The 16835-nt window shown below is 36.4% G+C and overlaps 1 protein-coding gene across 1 annotated transcript in view; it reads left to right on the top strand.

The window, feature by feature from the left end:
- The window catches only part of LOC145307296 (astacin-like metalloprotease toxin 4), a 32729-nt gene extending 24232 nt beyond the window's left edge, over positions 1 to 8497 (top strand). Inside the window, exon 9 of the mRNA XM_080149657.1 lies at positions 8103 to 8497. Within this exon, the coding sequence (XP_080005783.1) occupies positions 8103 to 8229 (127 nt within the window). The 3' untranslated portion in view covers positions 8230 to 8497. The remainder of the gene's footprint in view (positions 1 to 8102) is intronic.
- The last annotated feature ends 8338 nt before the right edge of the window (positions 8498 to 16835 follow it).

The following is a 16835-nucleotide window of genomic DNA, read 5'->3' as shown; positions in this document are numbered from 1 at the left end:
TAATTAGGTAACATGAATCCCTTTATAATTGCAATTTTTCCAGGTGTAATAAGGTAGAAAAGTGCCCAAAAATTTCTAACTTTTGACATTTTAGTGACAATTTTGTTCCAATTATTTTGCATATTAGACAGTTTTGAATCAAAATGTAAACCTAAAATATCAAAATCATCAACCAATTCAATACCAATTAAATCCAATTCCAGAAAAAAATCATTTGATGGCTTCCTACCTATAATACAAATTTTGGTTTTGTTTACATTAGTTCTTAAATTAGAAACTTGTGCAAAGTAGGTAAGAATTTGAAAAATAGTTTTTAAAGCAATGGCAGTTGGAGTAAATGCAACATTACAATCATCGGCAAATGCTGATTCAGGGTCTGGCTGTGTATCTGTGTCGGTCAATTTAAAAGGTATAGCTCTTGGTATTACAATTTCATTGTTAATTGATAAAGTAAGTAATAAAGGAGTTAGGGCAATTTTAAAAATGTTAGGACTTGGCCTATCACCTTGCATATAACCAACTTTCATGGGAAAGTTAGGTGTTATTCCAGTATCGGTCAGAATGTGGGCAAATCTATCATTCATGCATGTTAAAATCATATTTATCATATTTGGGCCAAAATTCATAAATTCCAATACATCTCTTAAATATCCATGTCCAATACAGTCAAAGGCTGAGTGAAAATCAATTAAAGCAATTGCTAGAGACGAGTTGGAAGCTAAAGTTTTAGAAATTAGTTCATAAATTTGAATCAAATTTTCCTGAATAGTGTATTTAGAAGAAAAAGCTTTTTGAGATCTGATATTTCTTTTGTCAATTACTTTTTTTAACCTATTGTCAATAACCCCAGAGAAAATTTTGTACACAGTAGACAAACAAAAAATTGTCCTCCAAGATTTAATTTTTGAAAGGTCAGAATTTTTTTTGGCTATAAGTCTAATTTTACCACATCTTAGCATGCCTCTTAACTGTTTTTTTATTAATCATTTCTTTAAAGCCTCTCAGTAAAGGTAAGCTTACAATGTCCCAAAACTTAACCAACATTCTATAAGGAATACCATCTGGTACTACACTAGAATTTAAATTAGCTGAACAAAGTGACTCTTTTAATTCATTAATAGAAATGTCTGCCTCTAATTTTTCTCTATCTGTGTTATTTAATTTATGTTCTAATATTTTTGGGTGATTTACATTATTGCCTAAAAAATCAAAGAGAGAAGAATTGGAAATAAAGGCTGTGCCAAATTTATTTTTAAAGTGGTTTGTTAAAAACTCATTCCTTTCATTCTCACATGTAAAAAATTCACCTAAGTCATTCTTAATTTGTGAGATAGAGTCAGCTTTTTTTGAATTTTTTAGCAAACTACTAAATGCTTTTGAGGCCTTTTCTGCATTTAAAATGTGGAAATACCCAGAAGTCTCTAACCTACGATAATTTTCTTCATCTTCCATTTTACTCAGACTGTTTTCAATTACAATGATTTTATTAAGTACAGTTTCATCTGTGACATTTCCATACTTCAACGCGTTTAATGACTTAGACAAATCTTTTTGTATTTTTCTACTGCTCTTAAGAAAGTTTGATTGAAAGCTTATTATAGAATTTTTAATACAATTTAACAAAACTTCAAGGAAAGCATCATGACTAATATTTAAAGGCATTTCATACAAGTCATTTAAAGGAGGAAGTAAATCTAAGAGATAATTTATAGCCCTATCTTTTTGTTCAATCCAGAACAATATTAGCCTATCATTTTTAAATTCTGTCGAACTTAGGTCATTCTTTAATCTAAATGCTAAACTTATCTGAGAAATAATGTCTTGTAGATGTAGCTTGTTAGGAACTTCACAATGTTGTAGAACCAGCTCGTATACATGGATTCTCACACCCTCAGTAAGACCATCAATATCTAATAAAGAAGAATGTACGAGACCTTGTTCTGGTTGTATAGTTGTAGGTATTGCATTCAAATCCCCTGCAATAATGTAAAATGTATTTCCAATGCTCAATATTTTATCCCTTAACTGTCTAAAGAAATATTTGTTGTTATTTTGAGTTGGCCCATAGCATGATATCAATGAAATTCTACATTCATTTATTTTTAAATCCAAAATTAAAACATTTTCATCAATGGAACTAAAGCTTTTAATTATTTTATATTTCAAAGTTTGTTTGATTAAAATCGCTACACCCCTCTCCCCCTTTGAACTATTGCAATAAGATTTATAGCTACCAGCCATATTAAAACATACTTCTTTACTGAAAATACTTTCTTTATTATTTAACCTAATATCCTGAACGAACAGTATATCAGGTTTAGTTTTAAGCATTGCATTAATTTTAAGTTTAAACTTGTTAATTGATGCTTTACCAACATTGTAAGTGCTTATATTGATTGAGTTGCAATTAAGAGAACTAAAATAAATATCCTTAAGTAAAGAAACATCTTGTGTTGAATTAACATTTTGAATATAAATCCTTTCAATGAAACTTAAATTATTCATTAAACATTAATTTATAATTCTTAATAAAAGATGAGCAAGTAACTAAATAAAAATTAACTGAATTTAATCTGTTGCAGATAAGACTAAACCTTGTATGTTTGTTAGAAGATGTTTCAAAGTATGGGTTTGAATGCATAATAATTAGTAGGGGGGTAGAAAAAAAGAGGGGATAAATTGTTTTAAAAACTGGAATTTTAATTTTATTACAACTTCTGTTAAATATATGAATATTGAATCTTACTAAGTTTATTTATATGATTTCGGAACGAAAAAAAGACAACAAAGTAAACTAAAACTATATAAACCATAGCAAAAACAAAAATATGCAATTGAAATAATGTTATTTCTTAAAGCTTGAAATATTCAGAATAGCATGGCTGTTGCTTGAATTGTGAAACTAGTTTAGAATCTGCTGGTACTTTAACATTTTGGAGATGTATCCATGGTTTATTATAATCTTTTTCACGATAGGAAATAAATAAAGATTTACCAGTTTCAGTATTGGGTCTAATAAGAATGTGTTTGTCTGTCAGGTCAATTTTCTCATTCTTATAGTTTGATAGTTGAGCACGTATTTTTGTAATATCATCAACAATTGATTTAGGCCAATGATAAGGGGTTTTTAGACCAATTTTGCTTACTTCTTTAACTACCATTGCCCTATCTTCCTTACTTTTAGTCTTAACAATAAAAGGAATGGTGTTTTTACCATTACGCAAAGTTGTTTGTTTAGCAAGTGGTATGATCTGTGCTTTAGCGATGATATCTTTCAATTCAGCAATTTCTTCCAGAGATTCCTTAGCCTTTTTAACTATTTCCTCGTGCTCTTTTAGATTTGCCCCAAAGTCCAAGTTTATAATCTTACATTGAGTGGCTGTTGCCTTTAAGTCTTCACAGCACTTTTTATAGGCAACCGAAGTTTCAACAGAGTTTACTAAATTCCCACATACTACATTTTTAGTCAAGGTTGCCTTAGTAGAGTCAGCTGCTTTTTCTAGCCCCCCCAACCTTTCTAGCTAGAAGCATAAGCAGTTCTGCTGTATAATTCAAAATAGGCGACAGTTTGCTAACTAAACTTTTCGCTGTTTCTTGGTCAGACCCCATATTTTCTGCTTTTTTTTCTAAACATTCCATGGTAGATGTTACATTTTGCCAATTTATCATAGCTCTTTCAACAATTTCACTAGGAGGTTGAATATCGCTATCACTTCCCTCTCTAATCCTTTTTGAATTAGCCCTAGGCCTAAAAGTTCCATTTTTAACAATTTCAGAAAAGGTGTTTTGTTCCATGAGTTATTGCAAAAGAAGACAAAAATCAAGATAAAGGGTATATAGATAGATTAATATAATATAATAATAAAAAAACTTATCTAGAAAACTTAATGATGTTGTTGGTTTGTAGAAACACTAAGCTTGTACAGGACACAACAGGTTTTCTGGCGGTCAAACACAAATCACACTTTGAAAGCAGGAGTAAAATATTGACGTCTTAACGACAAGAAGGGTTGAAACCAACTGACAAGAAGGGTTGAAACCAACCCCTGCAGCCACCCTCTGTCTAACTGTAGGACGCTGTCCCCTGCAGTTGCGCCTGTCGGATGTTGTTCCCGGCAGCCACTCTCTGCTGTGTTGCCTGCCGGACGTGTGTTTCCTGGCGGACACCCTCCACTGTTTTGCCTGCCGGACGTGTGTTTCTCGACAGCCGCGCGCTACAGTGCCTGTAGGACATGTGTTTCCCTACAGTCACCCTCTACTGTTACGCCTGCCGGACGTGTGTTCCCGGCAGCCGCTGGCTACTGTGCCCACAGGACGTATGTTCCCTGCAGCCGCCCTCTCCAGACAAGCCTGCTGGAGACCAGTATTCCTTCACAATCCAACCTGCTTGCTATGACCCTACCACCAGTACCAGAAGCCTTCCTAACTGAGGACAATTTCATCAACGGCCAGCCGTGTCCTTCGGGACCCATCCCTGAGTGCTCCTACCAAGCCGAGCCCGTCAAGTTGAGGCCGGCTACGCATGCCCTGAATGCCGTTTCCCCCTTGAACAGGCATGCAGCCCAGCTGATTACGGCCAAGCGTTTTGCCCCACCTGCCTGCAGCATCACGATGGTACCAGAAGGATTGTATGACCATCAGCCAGGATCGGCCAGCGTCTATCGAGTCCTGGGGGAGCACCCCCTCCTACTGGATGCTGGCTCCCCTGTGACCAGGGAGCTAGTTAAGCCTGATGTTCTGGAGGTTTCCACCAATCCACCCCAACATCTACATGCCAGGGGAGAACCTGGAGGACCATGGGCGGACCTGGAGCTAGACAAGACTGAGTTCTTGAAGACAGACCCCATGCTGAAGATGGAGGTACCAAGCGCTCAAGGGCAATGCCAGGACTTCAGATACCCTTTTAACCCTGGAGGATGGAAGCTCCAGCCAGATACAGCCCAGGGCCTTAGGGAGAGGCCATCACTAGGCACCAGGAGTAAGGGGGAACCAGCCCCCTGAGTAGAGTCAAGGTCCCCACAGGATCAAGGCCTAGGGAGGACACCAACCCCCAGTCGATTGACTGCCCGCCTGGGGAGCTACCTGCAACATTCACCCTGTACTGTAGGGCTGCCCCTGGAGGCCCAGTTGCAACCATGTCCTTTAACTCTGACCCACAACTACCTGGTCACCTGGCCCGGCTTACCGCCCGCCTTGGACAAGGATGTCAGGGATGGCCAGCTTGGAATGTTGCCGGATTGGAAAGTCAGTGACGGAGTACAACAACGGTGGTGTATAGCAACCTGGGAGAGTCTGTGCATCCGCCCATTGCCATATCCGACACCACCACGGAAACCTGGATGATCCCCTGACCAAGGCTCAGGGGGTTCAAACCCATGCCAGAGAAGGGGTGGCCTACGGAAGAGGTACCAGACCCCTAGGACGGACCAGAGGCCACCAGAGGTTGATCTCCAGGCCATCCCTGAGCAGCTGCCAACCACTGCATTCCCCATGTGGAGGAGCATTGATGGAAGTGGTGGCCTGGGCCAGCTACACCTACCTTGAAGGAAGGGCGCCGCAACCAGCATCATCAACAACTCACCTCCGTGCCACAAATGTAGCTGACCCTGTACCTCAGTTTGGAGCCATCTCAGCCTGGATCAGAGTGATGAGTGGCGTACAGGAACCTGTCAAGCTGACTGGGTTTGGCCTCAATCAGATGGAACCCAAGTATGTGCAACCAGCGAATATCCCTGAGACTGCTCCCCTGCACCACTTTGGCCTCAACCTGATGGTGCCTGGCTGGACAAGCCCCCTAATGAGAGAGGTGAACCCTGTCACCATCAAGAAGATGGGAAAGGTAACATCCGTTACCGTTAGCAGAAGGGAGAGCCTGACATCTGTCACCCTGCCAGCGATGCGGGGGCCAGGGGCAACCCGCGTCGCTGCCAGGAGGATACCTGACCTGCTGGACAAGCCCAGAGAGGAGACCACCGGCTGAAAAAGAGGACAGGAAGAGCCAGGTCCAGCAGCCAACCAGCCTGTGTGCCATCCAGCCAACAAGGATCCACCAGAAGATGAACCAGGAGACCCTGCCTGGCAGCCTTGCCCCAGCCAGAAGAAAAGAAGGAAACCCTAGCTGAGGCCATCACCCACAGCTGTGAACCAGATAAGAAGTGCAGGGGGAGGGCAGTACACCACTCCCCAAGAGGCCTAGAGGCTCTGTGAGACGATTGGCTGCCTGCCTCTGCACAGACCCAGTAGCGACAAACCAAGGCCAGCCACGAAAAACTTGCCAGACAGGGGAGACCTTCCAAGATCTACACCTCCAGCTGGTGATGTGTGGGACCCAGGGATACAGGCCTCAGCTATTACCAGCCAACTTGAAGAAGCTGCTGCCATCACCTGGGGAGAGCTGATGAGATTAGATAGACCCAGTGACGAGCCAAACAGTCAAATATCTTTAACACTTCCCTCTAGCCAAGATGGAAAAGGAGTGCCAGGTCACCTCCCGGCTAGGGAAGAGATCCCAGGATGTTGTACCCTCAGCTCCCTTGCAGAGGCCAGCTAGATCCATGCTGGACCTTCAGACCAGCGCTAACATCCAACACAGGGAACTGATCTACCCCTACACTGAAGATTTGACTGCCAACCTCCTACCTGCCCCCGTCCAAGACAACCCTGGGGCAGGCAAGGGGGCCACCAAATTCCCACCACCACCTGCTGGGGCAGACTGAGACAATAGAAGCCGGATACTCCTGTACCAGTCAAATGGTGGGACGATTGCAGCCTCTGTACCAGCTAGCAGTCAACCTGGACCCATTGGCCAGCTGCCCCTGTACCAACCAGCCGAAGCCACGGCCCTACCACCGCCAGCTGTGAACCAGAGCCTGACCAACAACCCTAAAGAAGGAAGAGAGCAGTCTGCACCTGCGCCTGTGCACCCAGCTGGCGCCATTTGAAATCCAACAGACCAGCCAGAGAGTGAGGTACCTGAGAACCAGACCAACCAGCCTGGAGAAGATGACTCGCCTACTCCGGTGCCTCCGCCAGCATCTGCCCAGCCAGCTGACGCTGTCTGGACCCCAGATGAGGAGATGGAGCCACCTACACCGCCACCAGGGCCAACCGGCCAAGATGCCCCAGCTGCCATGGGCACCGTGCCCTCCGAGGAAGGTACCGACGCGATGTGTCCGCTCCAGATAACCCCATTCCCATCCGGGTGGGCACCAGGCCACCCTCCAACCTAGACAAAGTTGGAGCACCAATGGAACTGTATGCACCCACCGCCATCAGTATTCCTCCCCTGGGAGCCTCCAGAGCCTCCATTTAGGTCTCCATGTTCAACTACCTGTGGCCACTGAACTTGTCCTGCAGACCTGGGCCAACTCCCAGCGCCAAGGGTTTACCGTGACCAATCCCGAGATGCGGACCAACCAGGAGTTGATGATGCTCATCACCAATGATAGCCACACCAAGCAGCGGATCTCCCGTGGAGCCTGCCTAGCCAGAGCCATGCTCTGTCGCTCCCTACCTCAGTAGAGCCTAGTTGTACACCACGAGTCAAGACTTGCGGGGGCGAGCCCCCCCAAGGTCTCGAGGGGAGTATTGTGGTATACAGAGAGTGAAGGCCTGTAGAATTGCTACGCTCCTATTCTATGTAACAAACAACAAGATAACCAACCCTCTAATCCGAGATAAGCTATCAATAGACTTTTGATAACAATAACCTGCCATTCCATTGTCCTGGCCACAGTGACTGCCTGACCAGCGGGGGTAGGATTACCCCCTTCCCTTCTCCTCAGCCGGACCTTCCCCTTTCTTCACCATCACCTGTCTACCCCAAGCAGAAGCCTTCCCTTCACCCCTTTGCGCCGGAAGGACACAACCCCAGCTCACAGATGCCCCTCACAGTTCATCCCCCATCTATTTTTATACTTTGATTTTTGCTATATAAACTTGTGTTATTGTTGTAATTGTCAGATCCAAATAAACCGTAGAAGTATATACATATCTTCATTCCTGGGCTTTGTTGGTTTGACTCTGCTCACGGAGTAGTGGGTGGTGTTTAGGTACTACAGTATATTAGACGGCTATCAGATTCTATCTTTTTTATTTATCAGACCTGACCGCCATTTATACCTGGATGTTCCAGACAAAATAAATCTAACAATTGCAGAGGACAACTTCAAGGTTAAAAATATAACTGATTATGACATGAAAACTTTAAAGGTAAGAATACATGTTTGAAATAGATTTTTTCTATTAAAAAGGAATATAGAGGTAAAGATGTATGAATCGCATTTAATTTTCTGATATGAATTATTATTGGAAGCCTGCAGCAATAGAGATATATTGAGTAATAGTCAAGCTCCACCAATAGGAATTTACTAAGAGAACTATACAGACCTGCTATTGGGTAAAAACTGTACACATTCATTATCAAAATAAAAGTGTGTTTCAACCTTATCATTGATTAAAATGCACTTTTAGGTTCATTCATTACCAAAGTAGCACATAAAAACTCTTTTTATTAAGTAATTAAACAAAATAAATAAAAACTAATTAAAAACTAATTAATTAATTAAACTAATACAAAATTTGCATTTCAAATAAATGTTAAGATAAAGCATTAAATAAAACAAATTAAAACCTTAATTATTGGTGCATTTAATGAAGTTTTCAAGTATAAACAGCCTAACCTATTTTGATGAATAATTATAAAATTAAGTGATAATATAATGAAAAACTTTCTTCTCTAGCTTTGGCTATGCACATGGAGGAGATTTTTTAACCTTGGGTTTGACATTATAAATGTCAGTAGGCCCTTCCTTTAAAAACACAGTGCTTTAAAGCTTATCTTGAAAAATCTCATCCTTTTTAAACAAAAGTTAAAATTTAGTATTTATATTGCTGCATTTTCATATATATTTTTTAGTAGCGAAGCTACTCTATAATTCACAATGTCCGTCCGTCCGTCCGTCCGTCTGTCCGTCCGTCTGTCCGTCTGTCCGTCTGTCCGTCCGTCCGTCCGTCCGTCTGTCCGTCCGTCTGTCCGTCCGTCTGTCCGTCCGTAATTAATGAATTGGGGGAAACGTGATTTTCTCGGCTCCTATAAAAGATAGAGAGCTGAAATTTTTTGACAACATTCCCATCATTAAGGAGCACAATTAACTATAAAACATCAATGGTGGTCGGACTGCTTTTTAGCAGGTTTTAGGCTATTTTTTATATTTTTCAAATTTTCCTCATATCTTTGGTGTTTATGGTCCGATTTTCGAAATTTTTTCAGTTAAAGATATCAAAATTAAATTTCCCGTCATTTGAAGAAAACAACAATGACGGTCAGACTGCCTTATTGCAGGTTTTTGGCTATTTTTATATTTTTCACATTTCCCCCCATATCTTTGGTGTTTATGGTCCGATTTTCGAAATTTTTTCAGTTAAAGATATCAAAATTAAATTTCCTGTCGTTTGAAGAAAACAACAATGACAGTCAGACTGCCTTTTTGCAGGTTTTAGGCTATTTTTTATATTTTCCAAATTTTCCTCATATCTTTGGTGTTTATGGTCCGATTTTCAAAATTTTTTCAGTTAAAGTTATCAAAACAAATTTCCCGTCATTTGAAGAAAACAACAATGACGGTCAGACTGCCTTTTTGCAGCAGTCATATCGTTAGTTTCAAAACTAATTTAAGGCTTCAAAATACTAAAATTGGTGCCAAATATTGCTAAATTCCCTAATTTTCATACTGGGGTTAAACGTGTGAAAGAAAGGGGTTAAATGGGAATATTATAAATATTGAAATAGCTATACATTTTCATACGGCCAGGATATCGTTGTAAATCACTAATTATCCCTTTCAAAAACTTAGCTAGACCGTTTAATTTTATTGGGCAATTTGAGTTTTTTAAAAAATATTGGATTTCTCAAATAAAATAGCATGTTCATATGATCACGGAACCTTCGCATATTACAAAAAAAATTTGATAGCTAAAGTTTTTTTTTGTTGAAATATACATGAAAAAATTTAAATAGATATAAAATTTGTATAATAAACCCCGAACAAACATATTATGCAAATCTGAATTTTCAAAATAGCAGCTTTTTTATTCATTTATGATGATTTTACAATAAATATGAAATTTAGATGCCTCTTTTGGTTACAAAATTCCACTGTTTTTTTTTAATTAATCAGCACCAATAAAGCACAAGATCTCAAAAACAGCATTTGGGGGAAATACTGGTGAACAAACATATTATGCAAATCCAAAACAAAGCAACAAAAAAAGGTTTTTTTGGCACTTTTCTCCTCTTTTAAAGATTGATTAAGATAAAATAATAATTTCTTAAGGGATTTATGCATTAATTATTATGAAATATAGTATAAGGTAGAATATAATGATTTTTCTAAATAAGAAATGTTTGAAAAAAATAAATTCGATCCCTATCACTTTAGAGGACAGCTGCTGACCCCCAGTCTTATGGATGAACCTAAATACATGTTAAAGATAAAAATTACCCTGAAAATTATACAAAAATGTCTTTTGGTGTGTTGAAAAAATCTATTTTAAAATCTTGATTTTGAGGATGATGACCTTTAAGATGCCCCTATTGGTGGTGATGGTGAGCCAAATGTTATCAAAGTGCATGTCCATGATGACAACTTATATATTAAACTATGATCCAATTTTTGTAGTTATAGCATCCTCCAGCCCAGCATTATTAAAAAAGAAAAGAATTGTAATTTTATTTACTTCAATTCATAAGGTGAATACTGTAGTTTTTAGAAGATGGTTATATTTCTTGTTGGAAGGCTCCATTGGAGGCTGCTATGACTACAAAAAATGGTACATAGGTTAATAGACAAGTTGTTGTAATGGGCATGTACTTAGATAACATTTGGCTCATCATCACCACCAACAGGAGCATCTGAAAGGTCATCATCCTCAAAATCAAGATTTTAAAATGATTTTTTTTAACACATAAAAAAAGATTTTTTTATACTTTTCAGGGTAATTTTTATCTTTAACATGTATTTACGTTCATCCATAAGACAAGGGGTCAGCAGCTGTCCTCTAAAGTGATAGGGATCGAATTTATTTTTTCAATCATTGCTTATTTAGAAAAATCATTAATTTCTATCTTATACTATATTTCATAATAATTAATGCATACATCCCTTTAAAAAATATTATTTTATCATAATCAATCTTTAAAACAGGAGAAAAGTGCCAAAAAACCTTTTTTTTTGTTGCTTTGTTTTGGATTTGCATAATATGTTTGTTCACCAGTATTACCCCCAAATGCTGTTTTTGAGATCTTGTGCTTTATTGGTGCTGATTAATTAAAAAATAACAGTGGAATTTTGTAACCAAAAGAGGCATCTACATTTCATATTTATTGTAAAATCATCCTAAATGAATAATAAAGCTGCTATTTTGAAAATTCATATTTGCATAATATGTTTGTTCGGGGTTTAGATAAGATTTTTAACACTGAAAGGTTTTTTTACTTAATATTTACTTAATATGCACGTCATTATAAAGTATAAACATTGTTTACTGAAGCAAAATGTTGTCCAGATTAAATAGTGATTGTCAAAGAACCACTTTATCTTGTTTGACTTGTAATTTTACAGTTCGTATTTGTAAAGTAGCGGCACTGCAGAAAAAAAATTTATCTTCAGTTAAAATTTCCCTCCTTTTTATGAGGTTCTTATGATAATACTCCACTGTAACTTAAGAAGGGGTCATCTTAAACGGGTCAACATATAGGAGAGGGAGAGGATTAAGAATAAAATAAGAGATAAAAAACAAGGATGATAACTTCCTTAAAAGCAAAATTGTAGTACAAACAAACATTAACACTTGTATTTTGTCTGTTGTTCTAACTGAATAATCAGAATATAAATGTTTAAGTAAAAACAAAATTATAAGTGAATGTTTGGAGTTGCTATGCTTTCTAAATTGTACAATAGAACAATACTAACATGCCTAAATTCTAAAAAATCTATCAGTTCCAGATGTACAGACGGACGGACGTGCAACCAACCCCAATTATAGAAAAGAAAATTATGATAAGAGATATCAGTAAAGGACGGAGCGGCCTTGATTATAGAAAAGCTTCGCTTTTAAAAATTGGTCCTTAGTAACACATTCTTACAAAGGTATATCTAACATTGTCTCACATAAAAGTTAATTTTTAAAAGCAAAGCTTTTCTATAATTAGGGTCGGTCCGTCCATACGTCCATCCATCACTCCGTACGTCCGTCCGTAACAGATAGCTTTTTTCGTTAATTTAGGCATGTTAGAATTGTCCTATCGATTTCAAACTTTGCATGGTGATTCCTGCAGTAATTAGGTAAGATTTAGAAAGCGTAGCAACTCTATAATCAATTTTGCATCGACTCTTATACATTTATAATCTGATTATTCAATTTTGACACTATACAAGTGTTAATGTCCGTTTGTCCTACCAGTTCAGCGCTTCGCTTTTATGGATGTTGTCATCCTTGTTGTTTCTATAAATACTCATATTTAAACTTCCTATTGTATAGGATTATGGGGGGTGGGGTGTGTTCACAGGGTTTTTTAACCCCCCCCCCGCCCCCCCTCCCATATTCAATTGAATATGATTTACTTTACAAGGCATAGGAAAAAAACAAGCCGTTCTTATTTTCTCTGCTCCCTTCCTGAACTACAAATGAATTCTTAAGAGCAACTTTTTTTATGGGGGGGGGGAGGGAGATTAGAATATAGAATTAGTTTTTTTCTTCGGCACCTCGGGGCCAAAAAAACTGGTTTTAATCTTATAATTGTACATTCTATATCCGCGGAAAGCCGTTTATAATACAATGAAAGAAACAACTATTATTGTCCATGTTTTACCTTTTACCTTTATTTTGGCAGAAAATAGTAGTAAATCATATTCAATTGGATATGGGGGGGTGGGGGCAACTCTGTTTAACTTTAGCCAAATAAAGGAAATCAGAGGGTTTATCAACAAGGATGACAACATCCATAAAAGCGAATCAGTAGTACAAACAAACAGTAACAGAACTTGTCAGAACTGAATAATCAGAATAAAGTATAAACAGAATTATAAGTTAATATTATAAAGTTGTTCCACTTTCTTAATCTATCAGTTCTAGATGTACAGACGGACGGACGTGAAACCAACCCCAATTATAGTAAAGCTTTGTTTTTAACAGCAGTAGATATAATTAACACCCCTTCCCATAAATCTTTACAATAGGAACTTGATGTTTAAATATGAGCAGTTTTAAAAGTTAAAAGAAACAAAATTTAACTTTCACTTTTAATTAAGAAGCTTTATTGTTCATTGGTTCAGCGGTTAGTGAGATCCTTAGTTAGAGCATGACCTGGACCTTTCTAGGGAATAGGTAGAAAGCAATCAATTACAAATCTGCAAAATTAATCTTTTTTTTAAAAATAGAATCTGTTTGTTTTGTATTGATTCTCTGCTTGTAAAACTTATATAATAAGCTTTTTTTTAAGTGAAGCTTTCTATGATTAGGATCGTTCCGTCCGTTCAGAACAAATAGCTATTTTTTGTTAGCTAAAATTTAAATTGGATAGGGAAATGGGCGGAGATATGTTATATATAGAATCTGTACTTATACTTTTGTCTTTCCAACCCCTTCAGTATTCTCATGCAATAATTTTTGTATGCCTTAAAACAGCTATTTTTTTAGAAAAATAAAATATCATTTTGTATGTAATAAAATAAAAAAATCAACATGTTTAAAATAGTTGTACGGACATTCTGGTAACGATTATAGAGTTGTTACGCTTTCTAAATTTTAATTTTAATTTGAGCATTTATAAAAGTTATAAAAACAGAATGACAACATCCATGAAAGGGAAGCTCTGAAATAGTAGGACAAACAAACATTAACACCTGTAGAGTGTCAGAACTGAATAACATTATACATTGTTGTTCTAGGAATCTGTATTCCAAAAATCATATCATTCAGATAATTATAATGCATAAAAATTTGATGTTGAAAAACTTGAAAATCAACATGTTTGAAATGGACATACGGACATTCTGATAACGAAAAGAGCTAACTGTTACAGACGTACGGACCGACTCTTATAATAGAAAAGAAGTTGAGGTTTTGATTTGAGCAAGGGGTCGAACTTGAAACCTTACTTTTAATAAAGCAGAGCTTTTCTATGATTAGAGTCGGTATGTCCGTCAATTACGGTTAGGTATGTCCTTTAAACAGTATTCTGTATTTAACAATTTTACAAAAAAAATGACGTATGATTTTGTCAAAAATAATACATTTATAAGTCCAAGCAAACGAATGAGAAAACGTGATTATAAAACGTTGGGTACCAGTATAATTTACACTTTACAGTCCATTCAATCCCTACTTGCCTTCCGGGTTTTTAAAAATGGACAAACAATGAAATAATATGAAATATACATGGATATACTGAGAAAGAAAATTTGTAGTTAATTTAGCTTGCTAACACAGAACTCGTTTATTGTTCATTAGTTCATCTAGTAGAAGGGGAGTGGGTAGATTGGGGGGTGGGGGGTATGGTTATTTTAGCCAGCTATGAGTTTCACTTTATCAGAATACATGAAAATATGATGCAGCATCCAAGTAATAATATTTCCGTTGTAGTAGCGCCTCTAAAATGGAATGGACACACACACAAATAATCTATGATTCATACCCAGGAATCTGAGCACAGTTATGGAATCTTGACCACAAAGAAATTTTTATCCAATCTTGACAAGTGAGGTATTTTTGGAAAGAGGAATATACATAGAAAACGCCTATGTAAATTAGAAAATCCGCAGAAATCATATTTGCAAGTTATTTGCAAAAATCTGCAATGTTAATTTGCAAAATTAGTTTCATGCCCTAAATGACTGATTTAGAAAAAAATCTTTTTATGAAATGTGTTTATCTATAAGTTTAGAACTTACTTAAGGCAAAAAAAATTTCTTTAGTGTTACTTTTTTCACCTTATATATGAAAAAAGTAGTTTCTCACATTTTATGATAAAAAAAGGTATAGGAACAAAAAATATGTTTTTTTCTTGATGTAAACACAATAATTAGCATAAAATATATCATCCTAAATGTAAAAATCAGATATAGAATCATTTTTAGAGTCAATATAGTGCAAAAAGTAACCAAGACATTTTTGCAAAGTATGAAAATCTAAAGAAAATAGTTCTTTTTGCTTTTGATATACATATCAGATAAATGTATATAAAATTAGTGATCAAAAACTTTAAAACATGTTATACGTTTTTTCAACACTGTCATTGATTAAATTGCACTTTTAGGTTTAAGAATTACTGGAGCAGTGCATAAAAACTCTTTTTATGTAGTAATTAAACAAAATAAATACCAAAAAAACAACTACAAAATGGTCTACTGCATTATAAAAAACGCCTAATTGTTGATTTGAATTTATTTTGTTTAATAACTTAATTAAAAGAGTTTTTATGTGCAACTTTGGTAATGAGTAAACCTAAAAGTGCATTTTAATCAATGATAGGGTTGAAAAAAGTTATAACTTGTTTTATAGTTTTTGATCACTAATTTTATATACATTTATCTGATATGTATATCAAAATCAAAAAGAACTATTTTCTTTAGATTTTCATACTTTGCAAAAATGTCTTGATTACTTTTTGCACTATATTTGCTCTAAATAGGAGTCTATATCTGATTTTTACATTTAGGATGATAGATTTTATGCCAATTATTGTGTTTACATCAAGAAAAAAAATATTTTTTGTTCCTATACCTTTTTTTATCATAAATTGTGAGAAACTGCTTTTTTCATATATAAGGTGAAAAAAGTAACACTAAAGAAATTTTTTTTGCCTTAAGTAAGTTCTAAACTTATAGATAAACACATTTCATAAAAAGATTTTTTTCTAAATCAGTCATTTAGGGCATGAAATTAATTTTGCAAATTAACATTGCAGATTTTTGCAAATAACTTGCAAATATGATTTCTGCGGATTTTCTAATTTACATAGGCGTTTTCTATGTATATTCCTCTTTCCAAAAATACCTCACTTGTCAAGATTGGATAAAAAAATCTTTGTGGTCGAGATTCCTTATCTGTGTGAGGGGATTAGAAAATGGACTTTGCATTGATGTACATCACCAAAAATTATAAATAAAAATCTATACAATATAAAACATTGGTTAAAAAGATTGGGCACTACAAGTTCGGACCCTACCAATCACAATTCAATTTTTTTAACCTACGAGTAAAAAAACTTATTAATAAAACTTTGAGTACTTGTGTCATTAATTATCAAATGTCCTTAACAGTGCAGTGGTTCTTTTTTTGGGATAGTATCGACTTTAAAATGGATTTATAATTACTTAGACATTACATCAGATTTTCATGTTCTATTAAAAAGTGAACTATTCGGCGGGCTAAAATTTATATCTCCCCCATTCCTCTTCTTTACCCCTTCCCTTCCATCCCGACCAACAAATGTGAGGGGATATTGCAACCTAAATTTTTCTCTTCTTGTAGTCGATATAAACCAATAAAATTGCATGCTGACAAGGATATTGATCAGAGATCTAAATTGATAAGACAATGGCCGATAAATTGATGTACATCGCTAATATTAATACACAAATTTACCCTTTTTTTTACTACTATAGTGGTTGAAACGTTGGACACCCAACTTAATGAACAAACCAATCAAAATTCAAACTTAATAAAAGTCCCCAAATTTGTAAAGCCAACGAATATATGATTAGTGAGATGAACAGCCCATTGTCCCCTCCCTCCCTGGATATTGATAGAGCTATATTATAAAATACTCATGT

This window comes from Acartia tonsa, chromosome 15 (assembly GCF_053477335.1).
Source record: "Acartia tonsa isolate MP-2025a chromosome 15, ASM5347733v1, whole genome shotgun sequence".
Classification (NCBI taxonomy): Eukaryota; Metazoa; Arthropoda; class Copepoda; order Calanoida; family Acartiidae; genus Acartia; species Acartia tonsa.
This window is presented reverse-complemented; position numbering and strand designations above follow the sequence as displayed.